This window comes from Anguilla anguilla, chromosome 12 (assembly GCF_013347855.1).
Source record: "Anguilla anguilla isolate fAngAng1 chromosome 12, fAngAng1.pri, whole genome shotgun sequence".
Lineage (NCBI taxonomy): Eukaryota > Metazoa > Chordata > Actinopteri > Anguilliformes > Anguillidae > Anguilla > Anguilla anguilla.
The window spans coordinates 22,380,095-22,397,986 of NC_049212.1; the positions used below are offsets into that span (position 1 = coordinate 22,380,095).

Sequence of the window (17,892 nt, forward strand, 5' to 3'; positions counted from 1 at the left end):
AGTGCTACCCACTGCACTACCGTGCCACCCATTATTATTATTATTATTATTATTCATTCATTCTGTGCTTTTTAATACCCTGATGCACTGGGTGCACATAATTGTTCTAACATATAGTGTAGTCATTGTTACCATTTTTAAGTATAACACAGCTGAATTGAATAATATTTCCACTATTTCACGTGACTCATAAACTTTGAAGGACCACATTCTAATCAGATGGTAAGACGAACAAGACCTGGTCAAAACCTAGTATATGGCTGAACCTCTCCGGCCGACCAATGGCGTAACTTCATAACTCGGGCAACCAATGGTGTAACTTCATCACTCACTCAGTCAAAGACATTCGCGTTTGTAGGGCTGGCTCCACTGTTGCGGTCCAGCCAAAAAACATAAGGTCAAGTTACAGGAAATAATTTAGGCAACACTGGGTAGCACTGCTTTTAAATAGAGCTTGTTTAATTTGTGTGAGCTAAGATAGCCAATATTGTTTGTTGTAACTTGGCCTCATTTTGATATTAGTACTTTTACCGGCAAGCCGATTAGCAAGTTTTAATAAATTAGTAATAGGCAGTGCTTTGTATGCATAACTTGTGTTTTTTTTTAAATGTGTTTTTGTTGAGATAACATTATCATACTCGGTCATACTTAAAAACATAAAACCGCCTCCTCATAAATGCTGACAGTGGGGGCACACCTTTTATCTTAATTTCTGAGGAGCTTCGAACCACATGTCAGGTTTATCAACTAACTGAAGCCAACTGATGATTCTTTTAACAGGAAAAATATTGCACACTGTTTATTAGGTCAAAATAATTGCGCCTACTTCTGTATGATAATGGTCGTTTGCCAGAAAAACTCCTGCAGCTGTGTTTGAATGCCTTGCAGTTCTACCGCGATGATATTTATGGTACTTATTTAGTTGTTTCAAGTAATTAAACACCCACGGTGGAAAGTCAATTAAACCCAATTGTGAAATCGGAAATTAAGCATGAGAATCCCATCAATAAAGGAATGCAATACAAATAAAAAGAAGAAAAATGTTTACTCTCTGTTGGTACAGTAGGACATGGAACAATAAAATCTCAGTGGTATGTTTGCTCAAAATGACAGCACTCCATTGTTGATACATAGGCTTAAAGAACCGCTGTTATACCACTCTGTAGCCTGGAGGTAAAATTGGATTTTGTAGAAGAGTCTTGGGACAAAGACTGCAATTACTGAGGCTATGCAAAGAACATGAATCATCACCCCCCACAGACTATAATCAATCCGCTGAACGAGAGTAATGAGGAATTAGTCATGTTGTTTTTATTACTCTTCATTAGTGTCCTGAACTTCTGCATGTGTGGCTTTTTGGCAACATAAATCTGAAAAAAGCTGCAGTTCTATAAACCTCCGTTTGTAACATATTCTGTAACAAATAAATGTGTGTGTGTGTGTGTGTGTGTGTTTGTGTGTCTGTGTGTGTGTGTGTGTGTTACAGATACAAAAAAGGTCTCTTTACAGTGACAACCTGAGAAGTGGGTATAGGGAACACAAGGAGTTGTGGCAGTAAATCACATGTAAAGAGATGACAATAGAGCACACTTGAATTTTCTCAGGATCGTTCAGAGGACAATACGCATTGTTAATCTTTCTACAGTTTATTCCACAGATAAATAAGATGTTTTACATCTCAGTCACAAAGATGCTGTTCACAGAGAAGCTGGTTCTCTGTTTGTGAGCCTGTGCCAAAGATGTACAGCTGTGTCAAGACCACGGTTCACTCTCTCATTACTGCCGTTCATTCACGCATTACCACAGTTTCATTATTGCCGTTTTGCACTGACTTGCTGGAACCGAGCCAGGCCTGGCTGTCAAGTTTACTGGATTTTGCCGGGAGACCATACAAGAAGTTTTCTGTAAAAACATTACCATGACTACCAAAGAAGCCCACTTTTGTCCTCTCTAACAGAAATGTGTTAATGGATCACAGCTTGCACATCGACAAGAAATAGTTAATTTCATGCAACATGCTAAATCCTCATTCAACGTGTAGAGGTCCTATGCTCAAATATTTCACAGTTTAAAACTGAAAATGTAGGTGGTGGACAGACACTGAAGAAATTGCCTGTTTTTAAACATATTCTCTTGTATAATAAAAGGGGTATTAACATTTGTCATTGTGGTACACATGGCATGCCTTGGATACCAAAGGATCAACATGTACTGGGTGAAAACCACAAGACTGCTAGCAATTTTGTGCTTACAAGATCAGTTCTTTAAAAAAAAAACCTTGAGGTTACTTATGACTGTGATTTTCCTGATGAGACAAACAAAAAACGGTCTTCGATGGAAGATAAGACCACTCTTTTAACCAAGATTTTTTTCCCCAGACACACTCTTCAAAGCAAGCGCTGCCAGTGCACTAGCTGGGCTGTACAGCCATTACATTGGAGAACACTTCACGTTGACCAGAGGAGTTGCACTTGTGGGATGAAACCCGCTAATCTGTATCTGTACTTTTCAGCCACTGATGCACTGCCTTGCAAAGGTTCCATACACAGTTTGAATTTGACAGCAGACAGTGGAGTGCAGTGCTATACTGAGACTCAGCGTCTTACCAGGAGTGCATTAGCTGCCCAGCTGCTCGTAAGAGCACTCTTAAAGAGAGAGCAAGCCTGTCTTCACCAGAAAGTGCGATCTCTGTTGATCAACAGATTGTCCCATTCTCAGCACAGTGTGCTGCTAGGCAATTTTCTCAAAAAAAGAAAATCCTTAGATGGCCTTGTGCTAGATATGTGATTAGGATAAAATACACAGTTATATATACAGAATTAAGAAATTTAGGGTGTCATGAGCAGTCATTGTTGTATTGTTTTATTGTATATAAATATCTATATATTTCCAAGTGCTCAGCAAGAGTGTCCAATGATAATATATATTACTTCTTACTACTTCATAACCTGTCTCTTTTAATCTCAGTATTAATATATAAGATTATCATGGTAGTCAAAAAAGGCTGTAGGTCTTTGTGTCTACTGCAGGACACATGAAAATAACACAAATTAAAATGACAATTGTTTTCTTTGTTTTTGTTTGGGGGGTTCACCTCAAATGGAGAGGAAAATAAAAAAAGTAAACTTTAAAACTGCATTTTAGCCTCAGGATGATACATACAAATTAAAACCAGAGTGAATAGTCTAGCAAAAGGATTTAGGGCAGCCAGAAGCACGAATGCATTCAAGCATATTTTTTCAGAAATGACACAAGCAGACAAGATGTGAGAGACAAAAGAGTAGATTCAAAGCCGGGAGAAAATGAGATTAAAAGAAAACAAAGATAGCATCCAAGCATTGTTTACAGTCCTGTTATTCATTGTTAATATGACATGCCACCCTGTCCCTAATATGCTTAATGGAATGACTGGAATTTGTTTATGTTATAATTAGTTCATGCATTATATTTATGTAGAATGCACCCTTGTAGCCTGCTTCCTGTACTGTATGTCTTGCAGGTTTTTTGCATAAACTGGCTTGATAAAGCCTCTTTCAGAACGCTATTATTTGATCAATAGAGTGAGACAAAATTCCGTTCTGCTTTTCAGACATTTAAAAAAAAAAAATTATTTACAGTATGTAAATAAATGGCAGCTAAATTTGACTTGCAAAGTATTCAGAGAATGGGGGTTGACTCTGAATAAAGGATGCTTTGCATTTGTTTGTTGTTTTAGCCTATGTTCTGGATAAGAGATGGCTTTGGCTCTGTAAAGCGGTAGAGCAAATGTGCAGCAGCTCCAGTTGTAACTACGGGAAGAATACAGCAGTAGTTCATAAGACGTGTTAGAGCTCACATATTATCTTTATGCCTGGCTACTGAAGAATGCCTGGCCCCAAATATAAGCAGGCTGCCTTATATATAACCTCTGTCTGTGTGTGTGTGTATGTATATATATATATATATATATATATATATATATATATGTGTGTGTGTGTGTTTACATGTTTACCAACTGGGATTGATTTAATTTGACCTTAAATGTTTATGCAGGGAGCGTTGGACACCAGACAAATCATTTGTATTATGGTTTTGTTAGGTCCTATTTTGAGATTTAAAGCCACTCTTGGCTATTGTAGGACTGGCTATTGCTATAAACCAATGGTGAGCGAGACCAATTGTAATACCACGGTCTGTGGATCATATTTTTTCAGGACAGCTCTGAAGATCCCAGCTTGACCTCATAGAGTTTGGCCCAGGTTACATAAATACAGCTATGGTATGTGAAAGTATTTTATGTATTATTATTTTTCATTGGCCAACTAACTGGTTTTAGCTAAATATCTAATAAGTTCATCTGTGACAGATAAAGACTTTTCTTGTATCTCAAAATGAAACCTTTTTCTGTGATCTACTCTACCAGTGAACCAACTTGCTGTATACTACAGTACCAATGAGCTATTTGAACCTGGGTAATTCACATGAAATTTGCATACACACTGTCCCTCCACGATTGATTAGCTCTAGTTAGCAATGGGCCTGGTTAAATTACTGAAGAAAGCTGACATTTTTTAATTCTTATAAATTCTCTTTGCAGCATTTATTACACAAGTAATAATAGATTCCACCACCCACAGGCCAATAGTAGTTCAATAGTTTTAGATATAACAATAGGAATTATAAAATGAAAAACCATCAGATATTAATTCCAGGTTTTTAATAATGTTCAAAAAGTACTTTGTAGTACAATAACACAATGGTCCGTCAATGGTAAGAAAACTCAAACAATGAAATATGTGTCTAAACAGCAATAATCTTTTTCATTTCTCACATTTACAAAGCAGAAACTATTAAAATGTCAACAAATAGTAATAAAAATCTCTTCCAGCTTCACGGCAATAATATCATATTACATTCTAAAGTTCTGTGAGTCAGAAAAGCAAATAAAAAGTACATTGCAAAAAAATGGAAACAATTATCAAATGTCAGAAACATAAAAAATGAAAGCACTTGTGACAGTTCATACAGATTCAACAGTTGGCACATAGTGGAACGGGATTTAGTAATATACATCACCCTCTCCATAATTCTTTATTTCTGTATTGAACCATAAAATCACTCTCAAAAATGTACACTTTGCAGATACTGTATTTTGCTTGAAAAATTCCTTTTGGACCCTATTTTTGGGAGAGCACACATTAGTTTTTATTTTGGACATTTTTTGAAGTCAAGTTACTGTGTTTGTGACAGATTACAGAAATTTTCAGTTATGAATGATCTTAAAATGCCTCTAGCTAAATGTAAACATAGATGTAAATTTAAGAAAAATTCATATCACTGATTTTTTTTCCACTGCAAAAATAACAAATACCAATTTAAATAGCAATATAATTTATCTTTCTACAAAACATATTTGTTTAGTCCCAAATTTTAAGAAATGAAAGAAACACTAACACTTTGATCATATTTAAAGTAGGCAATTTATAATTGAGATCAATCTTATCCATCTTGCTCATTTTAAAATAAATAAGATTTTAAGTGTAATCAAAAAATGAAATATTTTTTTGCAGTGCACTGAATTACTTCTATGACGGACACATGTCATTGCACTTTTATTGACCACTTTCACAATACTTCAGTCCATATGCCTCAAAACAAAACAATGTCATGTGACTGCAGCGTAGTTTAACTTATGCCTTTAGTAAGTCTAAAAGCCTTCTTTGCTTCAGTCAGTCGCTCATTTCTACTGTGCTTTGAATGAGCCGATATCGAGCATGTGCCAGCTGGTACATGACTTAGCTTGTGAAGGATAATCTTCACACACATTTATTTTCACATCAGGGGGAAAGTCTTATGTCTCCCACATTGTAAACGTACAAAAATAGGGTCCGTAATTTTCTAAATATTTAATTTCACAGAACAACTCTCTAGTATCTAGTTTTAGTGTTTTTTTTAATTATTATGCTAGGAAAGATGAAGCCATATGCACAGTAACTGAACAATACATATCACTACGCTACCTTTCACATCTGAAAACAGTACCATTGTGCCTTGGCACTGACCTAATTGTATTTTTAGAAGCATTGAGGGGGAAAAAGACAATATAAACATTGTTATTTTTGCGTTGAGAGTACTTCAGTGTTTCAGAATCACACCTGAAATACATTCCCTTATTTTTTGTGTTGTACAGTTTTGCATTCAAAAGGTCATCTTGCCAGATGCATTGTGTATTGCACAATGTTTGAGAACGTTATGAAAATAATAAATGTAATAAACCAAATAATCTTGCGGTTCATAATTATGCTCAATAACAGCTAACTATTTACTGTTATATGAGTTTATGAAAAGGCATAAAGACATTTCATGTTTGCCTACCCATTAGATATACACACATAATATTTAAATATACCCAGGGTGCCCTTAAACTGGAAGGTTTTCACAGTCTTAAGAGTTGTAAATACACATGAATTCATTCTGCAAAAGCATAGAGGAAATAAGATTCAGCAGTATAGTTTTGGTCACTTCATCAGCAAGTTTTACTTCAGAAAAGCCTTAAACTTAAGAGTATTTCCTCATGGCTGGTTTTTACTGTATCTACCTCTTTAAATTTCTTCTTGGCTGTGGGCATCTCATTTCATCTATTAAACAAATACAAGAATAATATCTTGCCATATAATGGTCATGAAAATGAAAAAGTCTAACAGCTCAACTATGATATTGTAGGAGCATGTTTTTCTTTTGTACATGTGTTTTGTGTATGTGTATATTTATATTTTTTGTTCTTAGTATTGCTTTATGTTTCAAAATCTGGAATATTATATAAAAAATAATACCCAAAACAATAAAAACATTTTCTACTTCTGATTTTATGAAAACACTTAAAACCCCACCTCCCTCCTTTTTGGCACAAATATTTATGTTTATATATTTTATATTTTACCATTGAACAACTGAACTGCATTTTTCCACATTCATTTAAACACAATTATACATGTAGGTATAGTTATTATGATACGATCATTTAAAAAAGATGTTTGTTGAACTTTGTGTAAAATCTTTTTGCATTTTTAAATTTTCTGTAATGAATCTGGGATTGCCTTCATTGCAAATTAAAATAATAATTTTAGCATGCCCTTATATACAACAGATATATGCTATGCTAAATAGAAAATAAATTTTGTACTTATTGGCATCTTGGTGAACAGACAGTAGTAATCATAATTTTGTAGTAAATCAAGTTATGCTCTTTGACATTTGTATTAATTACAGCTGTGTTTTTATGTTTTCATCAATTTCATCTTGATATTTGCTATTTTAGGGTCACCCTCTGTATTCAGAGCTGAAAGGGGGTAGAAAGTGTACCAGCACTGCAGGATAATATGCATTTCAAATACATAAGAGCCCTTATTATATGGGGGAAATACCATGAGTGAAACAAGAATCAGTTGGCCTTTAATAACCCACAACAATATTAACATTAAATGATTGATGGTTGATGTTTTAATATGAAATATGCTGCCATAAATTTACCATTTTTCACTCAAATAAGAAATTCACTTTGTTAAACTAACGTTTAAACACTTTCAGTTTTAAACATTGAATCAGTACAGTACAGTACAGTCTGAGTAAATGCTAACGTCAGTCACTTCAGATCTATGTAGACCACTTTATCCTATGGACAACCCTTTCCCAAACACTCAAGAGGTACAAGATCATTTTGGTCCCACGTCATTCGAGAATTACAGTGTACATTCAAAATCATGAAGAGTCTGGTCTGGAAAAAAATAAATACAAAGAAATAACAATATAAAGTCATAAAGAAAGAAATATTAGAAGAAAAAAGCTTCATATGACAAATGCGATTTTATATGTACACTTTTTCTTGGTAGTCAAACTAAGCACTTCGTAGTAACATGTCTAACTTTCCATCAAGGACCAAATTCCTTTATATTTACAGTGTAGCCCAGGCAGACCAGATGGACTGTTCTGTGGCATGGTCTAGGCACCCACGCCACACAGCTCCCACGGACGGCATCATTTCCCTCAGCCTTTCCTTTCTTCAGGCCCTCCAAGCAAAGCCAACACTATGGAGGTGTGGGTCCTCAGGGAATGGATGCCCACAGATGCCTGATTCTAAAACTGTTCTAATTATTTGAAAGCCGTGTTTGTGTAAGGCCACTACCAAATGAAAACCAATCTAACTCAGAAAGACTCCAAAGGATTGGAACTCAAACCATTTTTTAAATCTTCTTCCAAACCATTCTGTTTCCTCAGTAGCTTCATCAGTTGGATCGGTCACCGCTGTCTATCTCCTCTACTTTATACTTCAGCTACCAAAACTATTGTAAACATAGAAGACACAGTAGGCGCGTTGCTCTCGCAGTTGTCAGGCGCTGTCATCATCGCACTGTCACATTTTGCCAACATTTGTTCACAGGGGGTTTTCTTCTTCCCCAACCCCTACCCCCCCCCACCCCACCCTTTACCTGTCTGTGCTCTTCACAAGGATGAGGAGCTCTGGCTGTAGTCTCGCAGCACCAGTCTGTCATACTTGGGGGAGGACGGGATGCAGAGGGCGGACTCGGACACAGGCGACGTGGGTGAGGCGCTGCCCGAATCGACGGAATCCCTGAAAGGCGAGGGTGGCGTGAGGGCCACCAGCTCCTCCAGGTCGGTCTTGGCGGCCGAGGACTCCGAGGTCGCGTCCTTGACGGTGGCAGAGGACATTTTGTCGACGGCCTGAGGGCAGGCGCCATCCTCCAGGGCAGGCATGGGCTGCACCTCGGCGAAGGTGGTCATGGTGGTGGGCAGCTGGATCTCGCGGGGGATGAGGAAGGGCGGGGGGCAGGGGTCGGAGGCAGCCCCGGCCCCTGAGGGGCCCGGGAGGAGCATCATGCTGTTGAGTTCGCTGATGTTGGCGGTGAAGCGGTTGACCACGCAGCTGATCTGGTCCATGAGGGAGCCCTGGGAGGAGCCGCTGTGCTGGGGCTGCTCGTTCAGGTAGGTGGGCACCGCCGGGTCCTCGTGGGCGCAGACCAGGGAGGCGGCGCGCTGGCTCACCGTGCTGATGGGTGAGGGCGTCTGCGGCCGGTACGTCACCGGGTAGTGCTCCTCCGCCTCCGCGACCTCGTACAGCATCTTGGCTCCGGACTCGGGTGTGATGTCGCCTCCGTAGCGGCTTTCCGAGGTCTTGGAGAAGGGTTTGATCACGGCCGTTTGGTTGCTCTCTCTCTTCTTGATGTGGAAGGACAGTCGTTTCCACAGATGGTTTCCTCGGCTGCCTCTTTCATTCTGCGCCCAGGTGACTGACTTTCCGTTTGAGCTGTGTGAGAACAAACACCACGACATCATTAAAACATCCCAGACATCCCAAAAGAAACAGTGCCGTGTCGCACAGTACAACAAATTGCCCCAATGATACACAAGACATCACGCTGGCATACACATATTAACTCCTGAACGCACAATGTGAATTCAACAAGCAGGGAGTGTAAGATTGGGGTCTCGCACCTGAGAAGGTGCTCTGGAGTTGGGAGGGGAGCTGGTGAGGAGGTTACAGTTCTGAAGTACAGAGGATAACTCTCCATGGGCATTGTGAGGAGGTTAATGAGACTCAGCAGTTTTAATTAATCCCTTAATTAAGTCTGTGATTTTATCACATTGTCAAGACAGGGTAATAGAGAATTCTTGGAAACCATAAGCACTTTGTGCTCAGAAGACCAGTGCTTCTCCAGCCCCAACTGCCCTTCAGATACACACCACTGCACATTTCAGAATTGGTCCATGCAGTCCACTGTTATTTCAATAGCTAAAATTGCACATGTTGCATTCTGAATACAAGGGCCAGTATGACATTTAGCTCTTCATAGTCTCTGTCCTAGTACACGTAAAAAGAGAAAACAATGCCATTGGGGGGAAATGACAATAACCATAGATCCATATGGTTGCTTGAGGAGAACACTGAGATAAACTGAATAACAAAATAATAATAACAACAATGACAGCAACAACCCAAATAATAACAAATGCACATTATCATGATAGCTCTGTACATGTTCAAGTGAAAAATGCTAGCTGGAAATGAAAGCATTATCACATGTAATATGTTGTAAAAAATCACGAAATAACAAAAAGCTAATGTTAGGCATAGTATGATACTTTGGGGGGGGAAAGCACACTTAAATGGTATTGTAGTAATAGCCGCAGGGATGTTACCGAAAGAGTGCTGCCCCCTAATGGCTGGAGGTTGGCTCTACAGTACGGTTTCTTTGGGGCAGACAGCTGTGCAGGTGGCACAATAAGACACCAAATCCTCAGCCTGGTTTCCTATGTACCCAACTGTCAGGAATCAGGATTGAGGCATACAAGTCCCTACAGGAAGTCTAGCACAAATGCCAAAGCCCTGTGTTTGCTCTCACACTCGATTTTTGTGTGTGTGAAACTGGGTAAACGTCTGTTCAGTGATGAAACCAAAAGACAACATTGCATCCTGCACATATAAACTTTGCAATGCCTGACGGCATTCCGGGAAGGGTCCATTTCTTCATATTCAGAAGGAAATGTTCTGGCAAAAGAAGGATAGAACAAACTCCTGCTACTATTGTAACTACATTTGATAAACATAGCTAATTTACTTTATGCACTGCCCCACCAAATAACTTCTTATGGATTTTAATGCCTACAGATTTAAAATTATTTTCAACTACAAAAATAGTCTGTATACATGGTATGGTATAGTGCTTTTTGCATTCTTAGTTTAACTGTTTAACAAAGGTCATGTTTGAAAGAGGAAGCTGAATGAAGCACTATTGTTTATGCTATGTTATTGCTCTTGTTTGTTATTTTTGTAGTGTCTTGTAAGCCCATGCGGGCTGGGCACCTTTTGGTGCATGACACTCTGAAAAAATAAAAACCTAAACCTAGTGTAGGCATAATTGGCCGATACACCAGAATGAATCAATGCAAAACCTTCTGTTTAGCCTACAGACAAGTACACAAGCAGAAGCACTGTCGACAGGTGGAAGAGATATAGGCAGAATGCAGGTCCCGTTGAACAAATGCCTTCAATGTTTGGGCCTTGATCCCATGTCAAGAGAAACAGTGTGAATTTTCTCTACTCTTTGAGTGCTGTCATCTGGGAGCCTGGTGAAAAGGCAAGCTTCTGACTCGGTGACACATCAGGCTTTGTTTTGCTTGCTGTCCATGATTTAAAGTGACCGGTTTCTTTGGAGATGCCAGATTTTAAAAAGAAAAAGCTTCAGGCCCCAGCGTTATCGCAAGGCCTCCACTCGCCTCGGGATCGAACATGACAGCTGTTCAAAGGGGCTCAAAGTTGACTTTTTGGGAACAGAAAAAGAGAAAAAAAGAAGAAATGAAGATAAAAAAGAAACCCTTCCTGTTCTAGAGGACCATGATGAAATCTTGAAAGCCGAGTCAGAGGAATGAGGTGCTGACGAAGGCAAGCTTGGTCATCTTTTGTGTCAAGTGGAGTGTGACATCTCACTAAGCTCTCTATGACCGTCAGAACGGGTACTCCGGCATGTGAATACTACTGTCCCACATTGGCCATTTTATTGCAATTTCTTGCATTCTGTTTATTTACATTTTTGGTATCATGGGAAATTTACTGATTGACATAACACTGACAGATGTCTTTACACTATTAACTGATGTGCAGGGAAACAAATGTATTCCCCAGTCATGATGCTGTGCCCAATTAACAGTGCATAGGATGAGACTGTCAGCCTGTTTCTGTAATATCTCCAGGCAAAAAAGAAACAGAATCAATACATCTAGGGCATTTGTTTAAGTAGCTGTGTACTGAATATGAAAATAGCTATGAGCCATGCTGCTAAAGGCTTGACACGTATCATGTTTTTGTATAGCAACATTAAGTGCAAAACAGTGATTAGCACCTTTAATAGTAAATCACAGAAAAGATCTGATCAGAGAAATAACACTGACAGATAAAACAAAGATAAAGTGGGTTGTGTCTGGGCATTTGGCTCGTGTTTGAGAGAAAACAACGCAACAGTAATATGATGAACACTCGTGAACCCACTGGATGGAAATTATTATCGCTATTGCTCAAATCTACCACTCATAACACAAACACAGTACAGTATATAACTACTGTAATACTCTTCCTGGTTAGTGACCGGCTCGCTATTAATTGAGGACTAAACAATTAATTTGGCAAGAGTAAGGGTGGGTGTTTTGAATCATCCTAAAAGAAGTCAACAATATACTTCTTTGGTGAAACCATATTGACATTAATGTGATTGCTTCCCAAATCATTTTGCCCCAAACTGAATATATTCCAAACTGTTACATGAGATGCAAGCAAACCTGTGTAGCAAGTTTCCTGGCAGGGTCCCATCCCATTTTATATACTAGGTACTTGTATACATGGTATTATAGTGCCTTTTTTGTTTCCAAGTCATAAGAATTTTAGTTTTCAGCGTATAGAGCTTGCAAAGAACATTTATAATTTTAAATATCATCTAAGACTTCCTTAATACCAATACCTGAAGACATATTTCTAACCCTTCCCTGGCAAAGCCCTAAATAAAGCTACAGGACATATTTGCTATATTTCTATTTTTAAATTGTAATATCTTGCCTTTTTTTATCATGCACAACATTTCCTGTTATTTCCTGTTCCATAACACTGTAAAAAGCACTTCAGTCATTGGTTTCTCAAAGATATTTTTTATCCCCCCAATTTTTTGACTAACTTAAACTGATTTTCTATTTTACAGGATCTTTTAAACTTCATAACATTGCATAACTTGTGATTCCTTAAAACTGGAATAATTTACATTTCATGTTGAGAACAATTTATTTTAATTTGTGCCACCTCTGATTTGCAGTTATGCAATCTAGTTGTTCTCTGTTGTGTAAATATTCTTGCATCTTTTAATATTTTAAAGGTCCATACAGGACAGTTTATTGCTGAGGTCAAGTGGAACCTTCATATTCCCTTATAGGTTTTCCCCATAGAAGGTTTCACACAGAGCATTGGAGTTTAATTAAAAGTTGGCTGTTGTCTATGGCAAAAAGTATATAATTAATTGCATTTTTGCTTGTTTTGCTTGTATTCTTGCCACCAAATGACTTCAACAAGCGATTTAAAATACGCTTTATGCATGTGAATCAGATGTATTAACAGAGGGTAGGTTAGATTCTTAAAATAGAAAATAACCTCAATAAAGATTTGTCCAACAAAAGATAATAGCATATTATTTTATGCTGCTGTATTTTTGCACAACAGGGGCAACAATTAATAACTGACTGGTTCTTTGTTCAGTTGTCGGAAGATGTCAGAACAGACAACTTCTATGTAAATGAAAGGTTTATCAAAGATCCATGTGCAACATATAAATAATTAAAACCTATGTGTGGCAAACACGCCTGCCACAGGCCACCGAAGTGGCTTTCTTTGGGGCCCTCCAGCACAGAGACACAGGGAGAAGATGTTCAAACAGTCCAGATTTATTGTACGAGGGTTTGGCAAGATGGTATCGCCAAATGAGCAGATGTAAAAACCCTGTCATGACAGAGAGCTCCTGATGTGGGTGGGGATGGCAGATTTAACCTGTGCGCAGTGATTACCTCACTACGCACAGGTGCAGCCACTCCTGTTCCTGGGTCCAATTAGCCTGGCCAATTATCTAATTCTTAACCAATTATCCAATTGGCCAGGTCTAATTAGCTTGACCCAGGGCAGGTGTGGCTGCTTAAACCAGCCATCCCCACACCACATACCCCCAACGCCAAACTGAGGCCAGGGAGAATCCCTGGCCGAAGCCTACTCCCCCCACCCCCACCCCCACCCCCACCCCCACACTCCCAAAGCCAAAGACAACAAACAAAAACAAAACACTCCAAACACGCTAAAATTTTTTTTTTAAAAAGTCAGGGTGGGTGGCCCCGGAACAGTCCAGTACATGCGGTGACCCTCCTTCGGACGACAAGGCAGCCCTTCTTCCTCCTCCCTCCTGGAGCACGGGAAGTCCTGGGCTGCTCTGCTGGCTGGTGGGGGCGTCACCGGCTTGGGCTGTTCCAGGGGCTGTGGTGGGGTGGCTGGGCTGGTGGGCTGGTGGACTGGCCTTGTGGTGCTGGGGACCAGGAACCCTCGTGGCTGTGGTGGCCGCCAGTCGGCTCTGCTGGCGGGCGGCTGCAGGCTTATCCCCTCATGGGCTCCGGGCAAACCAACCAGGCCAAAACAAAGAGCTAAAAACAACCAAACGGACGAGAAAGGAAGCAAAACGGCGCGGCCACCGCTCGTGCGCCGCCCGTGGCTGACCCGCCTTCCCGGCCAAGTCCAGCTCACGGCGCGACCACCTCTCGTGCACCGCCCGTCGCTGACCTGCCTCCTCGGCCAGGTGCAGCTCCTCAGCGTCCCAGCTGAGGATTGCCTCCTTCCCCTCTCTGGTCATCTTCCGCTCCCCATTTTCGGCCCGGAGGATCCGCCCGAAGCCCTGTCGGGAACACCTCAGCCGCCCCTCCTCCAGTGTGCTTCCTGGCTGGCCCTCCTGTGCCTCTTTGCTGTGCTGGAGGAGCCCCACGTTGGGCGCCACTGTGGCAAACACGCCTGCCACAGGCCACCGAAGTGGCTTTCTTTGGGGCCCTCCAGCACAGAGACACAGGGAGAAGATGTTCAAACAGTCCAGATTTATTGTACGAGGGTTTGGCAAGATGGTATCGCCAAATGAGCAGATGTAAAAACCCTGTCATGACAGAGAGGCTCCCCTGTGTGGGTGGGGATGGCAGATTTAACCTGTGCGCAGTGATTACCTCACTACGCACAGGTGCAGCCACTCCTGTTCCTGGGTCCAATTAGCCTGGCCAATTATCTAATTATTAACCAATTATCCAACTGGCCAGGTCTAATTAGCTTGACCCAGGCAGGTGTGGCTGCTTAAACCAGCCATCCCCACACCACACTATGTTAAAATCTAAGGCAGATAAAGAAGAAATACTCTTATTGGTCTGATTAAATAATCACTCTAATGGCATAACGGAGATACAGCCCTGTTTCCCCAAATGATGTCACCCTGTCTATCTACCCCCTCTGATTTCTCAACACTCCCCTTTCTTCCAACAATCTTTAACTCCAGGACGGGGCGGAGCAGTGTGTCCTACCTGAGCGTCTCCCCGGAGGACCCCCGGCGCTTCCACAGGTTCACCAGGCTGCTGGAGCGGCTGGCGGCGGAGGAGGACTTGCCGTCGCCCACGTGCATGCGCACCACGGTGGAGGTGGTGAAGGCGCTGCGCACGTTGCGCTCCGGCTTGGCCAGGATGATGTAGACCTTGGGCACGAACATGCAGCACAGCGCCACCGTGGCGCTCAGGCTCACAGAGAAGCACATGGTGATGATCTTGTAGTTGCTGCCGAAGTAGATGGGCACGAAGGCCAGCCAGATGATGCAGGTGGTGTACATGGTGAAGGCGATGTACTTGGCCTCGTTGAAGTTGGCCGGCACGTTGCGCGTCTTGAAGGCGTAGAAGGTGCAGCTGAGGATGAGCAGGCCGTTGTAGCCCAGCGGCGCCACCACGCCCAGGTTGGTGGTTTTGCAGATGAGCTTGACCTCGCGGATGCTGGGGTAGTCGTGGATGACCTCGGGCGGCTGCATGACGAAAAGGCCGACGATGATGCTGAGCTGGAGGAAGATGAGGATGAAGGCTATGACCAGCTGGGCGCAGGCGCTCATGAAGCGCGGCTTCTTGGTGCAGATCTTCTTCTTGCTGCCGGCCAGGATGCGGGCGATGCGGTTGGTCTTGGTGACCAGAGCGGAGTAGCTCATGGCAGGCGACAGGCCGATGCCCGCTCTCTGCAGGTAGCAGTAGACCACGTGCGGCTTGACGATGAGGCAGAAGGTGCAGAGGTAGCCCAGGCAGATGCCCGCCAGGATGATGTAGCAGAGCTCGCGGCTGGAGGACTTCACCACTGGCGTGTCCCGGTAAATGATAAAAATGGAGGTGACGAAGAAAGTGGCCAGTAGGCCGAGGCAGGCGAAGACCACGGCAGCGATGGGCTCAGGGTCGCCCCAGCGGAGGTACTCCACAGGAATGGGGTCACAGCCTGAGAACCAGCAAGCAGAACCTTGATTAGTTTTCTCTGCTCCATTTAAATTAGTTTGAAACATTGCCTCCCAGGCAAGAGATAGGAGGAATTCATTCAAAGGACAACTCTAATTACGCTGCTTTTTAATGTGCATTCAAGCAAACGTACAGGGATCAACGGAGGGAAATAAATACAGTGTCAAGTTTTTTGAGAGCAAACATTAGTATAGCAAAAAGGTTTTAAGTCATCTCATCATCTAATTTGTATTTTATTGGAAATGTTAGAATATAAGTGTATGAATAGGAATAAAGTAATACAGATAAAAGTGCTCGCGGTGTGGTGTCTGCACTGAGTTATGGTACTGTCTTGAGTCTATAATGCCACCCAAGATCAGAACCTGACATTATTTGTTTTTTATAAATGTGTTATTGAGTATTTTAAATTTTTTCTAATTTGTTTTAAAATCTGAAAACAACTTGCAGTGAATTGCCGTATTATTGGTTTGCTCCATTGTGCTTGCTTACTGTGACGGTTAATTAAAATAGGATTTGCTTCCAGGCAGCAAAGTAAATGAATAACCTGAAGAAAACACAAAACTACTTGTTTACACATTTTGGCATAAACCAAGCTGTTGTGAAAGCAGAGGAATATTATTGTTTCAATGCACTGACTCATAGCAGTAAACGTATACAGCCGTTAAACCAAGTCAAGGTGAGCCGTAGAGCTATTTCTACACAAATTAGCTTTCATTGTCCTGAATTTAAATGTGTACTGGAGCTCCATGATAGAACATTTTGCGTTGTCCCCAATGAGTGTGCAGCTAATCTCATATGGCAGACCCCACATAAACGGGGCCTTACAGTGCATTATACAGTAAATTATAGACCAATAACTTCAGTACAATTGAATATTTTATACAATATAATTCATGTCATCGTAATTAATATAGCTATCATCTTGCTACCACCAAAAAAGCATCCCTGACAAAGATCTGCATTAAAAATTGGACTTGATAAATCATAATGAAAATTGTGTCAGCATACAAATAATAATGGAGAGAAGGAGCAGATAAACTTGTCGGTAATAATCTACAGACCTTCGTCTCCACCATTTGAAATGAATAATTGCATGAAAGCAGATGAGAGTGAGCGGTTTTATTGCTGTGGCCAGTGTGAAGAACACAAACAATAAGCACAGATAGACTTGTAGTATAATCACTACAGCATGAGCTCCACGTCGGTGCCTTAAAATGGAGGTGTCTGTTTGTGTTGCATTCCCCACTGGAGGTACAATAATTCATCATCATTTCCCAGGAGAAGTTTTAAAACAATAAGAGGGCTATCCTGTGGAAATGTTATCACTCGTGACGGGCGAATGTCATTTCACATTCTCCTGCTTCACTCACCAAATTGGGCAAACCAGAAATAGGAGATAAGAATGAAACTGAAATCTAAAATGGATTTAAATAAAAAAGTATGAATTAGTAAAAAATAATTAAGGTAAACCAAAAGGAATTCATTTAAGGAATGTTCTGCCGGTAAAAAAAGTATAATTTCCCAAAAAGAGCCGGTCATTTTGCTCAATTATATGTTTGCTTAATCCCATTAATATTCTACATTCTAGCCAGCGTTATATATATTCAATGCACTCTGAGACTCTGAGCCTGAATTATTTTTCTAAAGCTTCATCAGAGCGGTATTATAATCAGAATAATTAGAAAATGGAACTCACAGCAGCCTTTCTTCCAGTTTCGTAATCAAGGAAACAATTACTTTCATTTTAATTGAAAGTACCCTACCTCCATTACGCTTAAAAGGATGCAGTGCCTGGCCACAAAGTGCTAT

The 17,892-nt window shown here is 40.9% G+C and overlaps 1 protein-coding gene across 1 annotated transcript in view; it reads right to left on the bottom strand.

Moving 5' to 3' along the window:
• Positions 1-4,681: 4,681 nt before the first annotated feature.
• Positions 4,682-17,892, bottom strand: part of grm5b (glutamate receptor, metabotropic 5b) — a 74,792-nt gene continuing 61,581 nt past the window's right edge. Inside the window, exons 8-9 of the mRNA XM_035383725.1 lie at positions 15,127-16,066; positions 4,682-9,301 (exon numbers count right to left, since the gene is read on the bottom strand). Coding sequence (XP_035239616.1) covers positions 8,479-9,301; positions 15,127-16,066 — 1,763 coding nt within the window. The 3' untranslated portion in view covers positions 4,682-8,478. The remainder of the gene's footprint in view (positions 9,302-15,126; positions 16,067-17,892) is intronic.